General features: G+C 37.9%; 1 protein-coding gene across 1 annotated transcript; it reads left to right on the top strand.

The window, feature by feature from the left end:
- The first annotated feature begins 375 nt into the window (after positions 1-375).
- Positions 376-1,155, top strand: LOC100476361 (vomeronasal type-1 receptor 4). The gene has a single exon (XM_011217934.2). The coding sequence runs from the start codon at positions 376-378 to the stop codon at positions 1,153-1,155; it is 780 nt and encodes a 259-aa protein (XP_011216236.1).
- Positions 1,156-1,988: the final 833 nt, after the last annotated feature.

Genomic DNA, 1,988 nt, shown 5'->3' with positions numbered 1-1,988 from the left:
ATCAATAATCCTTGATATTTACCTCTAGAACTGATTCTTACTTCCCTGAATGTTGTTACAGAGCATCTGCACAACCTCCTGCTGAGGATGATCAGACCTCATGGAGTCTCCATATGATCCCATTGTTTCCATCAGGTTTACAAACCATTTTGGGTTCCTTTTGAATCTGAGCAAAGTATATAAAAGTAAAGAGGCCAATGAATGTGATGGTTTCAAGTGATACTATTTTGGGAGTGTTCATTGTCTCTCAAATTGGGGATTGGTTTTATTGGAAACACATTGCTACTGGTGTTACTCATCAACACCTTCTTAGTCCAGCTACATACAAAGAAGCCTATAAATTTGATATTGATCCATTTGATTTTCGCTAATGTCATGACAATTGTTTTCAGTGGGATTCCAGAAGTAATGAATGCCTTTGGAGTAAGAAATTTTCTAGATGACATTGGTTGTAAGGCAGTGCTCTACATCCACAGAGTAACACGGGGTCTTTCTCTCTGCATCACATCTTTCCTGAGTATTGTTCAGGCCATCATTATCACTCCCAGCAACTCTAGGTGGGCATGGCACAAGCCCCAAATCTCCACATATATTTTTCCTACCTTTTGTTCTTTCTGGATCGTCAACATGCTGATCTATATTCATGTCATCATAAGTGCATTTGCCCCCTACAACAGCACAGGACTCAACAAATTCTATTCTCTGACATACTGTGTTGGGAAGGATCCTGATTACATTCAGTCAGCTGTCTTTCTAGGATCCACGTTCTTACGAGATTTTCTGTGTGTGTTCCTCATGGTCTGGACCAGTGTGTACATTGTAAAGTTCCTTTTCACGCATCGCAAGAGAGTCCAGTATGTCCACAGGACCAGCCTCAGCCCAAGACCCTCTCCTGAAACCAAGGCTACCCACACAATCCTGGCACTGGTGAGCTGCTTTGTTTTCTTTTACTGGAGTAATAGCTTCCTCACCATTTATGTAAGTTATAAACGTAATGTAAAAGGGCTGGAGAACATCAGTATAATTCTCTCCCATGGTTATCCAGCAATCTGTCCTTTGGTCCTGATCAAAAATCATAACAAACTATTCTTTCTGACCTGTGTCTTTACAAAGATGAGAAAATCCTCTCAACACAGAATTTCCCTCAATGCATGATGCCCTCACACACTTTTCTGATACAAAGGTCTGAATTAGAATTTCCCACCCTTAATTTAGGGATGGTCAAATTGTGAAAGAGTGGTAAGAATTTTCCCTTGGACATATCTCAAACCTTCCAGCTTTGTGAACATAGGAGATAAGTGGATAGACTAGTGGAATAAAACATGTTTAAGATAGTTTCATGTGGATGGAGAATCATCTTATAATGATTATCAAAAATGCATTTTGATTTTTATGCATTACACTATTTTTAAGAGATGTTTCCTAATGTGACAGATCTATGGGTTTAGTTACAGTAACTACACTTGCTGGATTATGCTAGGAAGATCTTCTCTTAGACCAAAAGTCTTGGCATCTGCACTATTTCATACGTTACACCTTGGAGTCAATACATGTGTTCATATGTTGTCAATTATATCTTGTTTAACCATAAACAGTGATATATGTAAATATAACCATGTTTCCCTCATCTTATGAATAACGCCCCAAGCCCCAGAGAACCATCCTCATACACTTTATGAAGTCCCACTTTACTTCCTATATGCACACCTTTCAACCTATTTGCATCACTGGAGGTATTTCTTGAATAGGTCTGTTTTTTGAAGGCATGTTTTTTGTGTCGATAGCAAAATATGTTTTCTTTGTAGATTTCTACTTTTAGAAAGAAATATGGAGCCATTCCTTTCTGTCACATTATGCTATATCAGAAAACCTCAAAAATTCTGCTAGAAAAGAGCTAAAAGTTTCAACAAAATATTTTAAAATGTTTTTCCCCTAAGAACTATGCTCAAACAATATCAGGGAAAAAACATCACTCTGAAAGTGAAGCT

The sequence above is a fragment of the Ailuropoda melanoleuca genome, chromosome 3 (genome assembly GCF_002007445.2).
Source record: "Ailuropoda melanoleuca isolate Jingjing chromosome 3, ASM200744v2, whole genome shotgun sequence".
Lineage (NCBI taxonomy): Eukaryota > Metazoa > Chordata > Mammalia > Carnivora > Ursidae > Ailuropoda > Ailuropoda melanoleuca.
The sequence above is the reverse complement of the archived record's forward strand: the minus strand, read 5'-3'. Positions and strand labels throughout refer to the sequence as shown.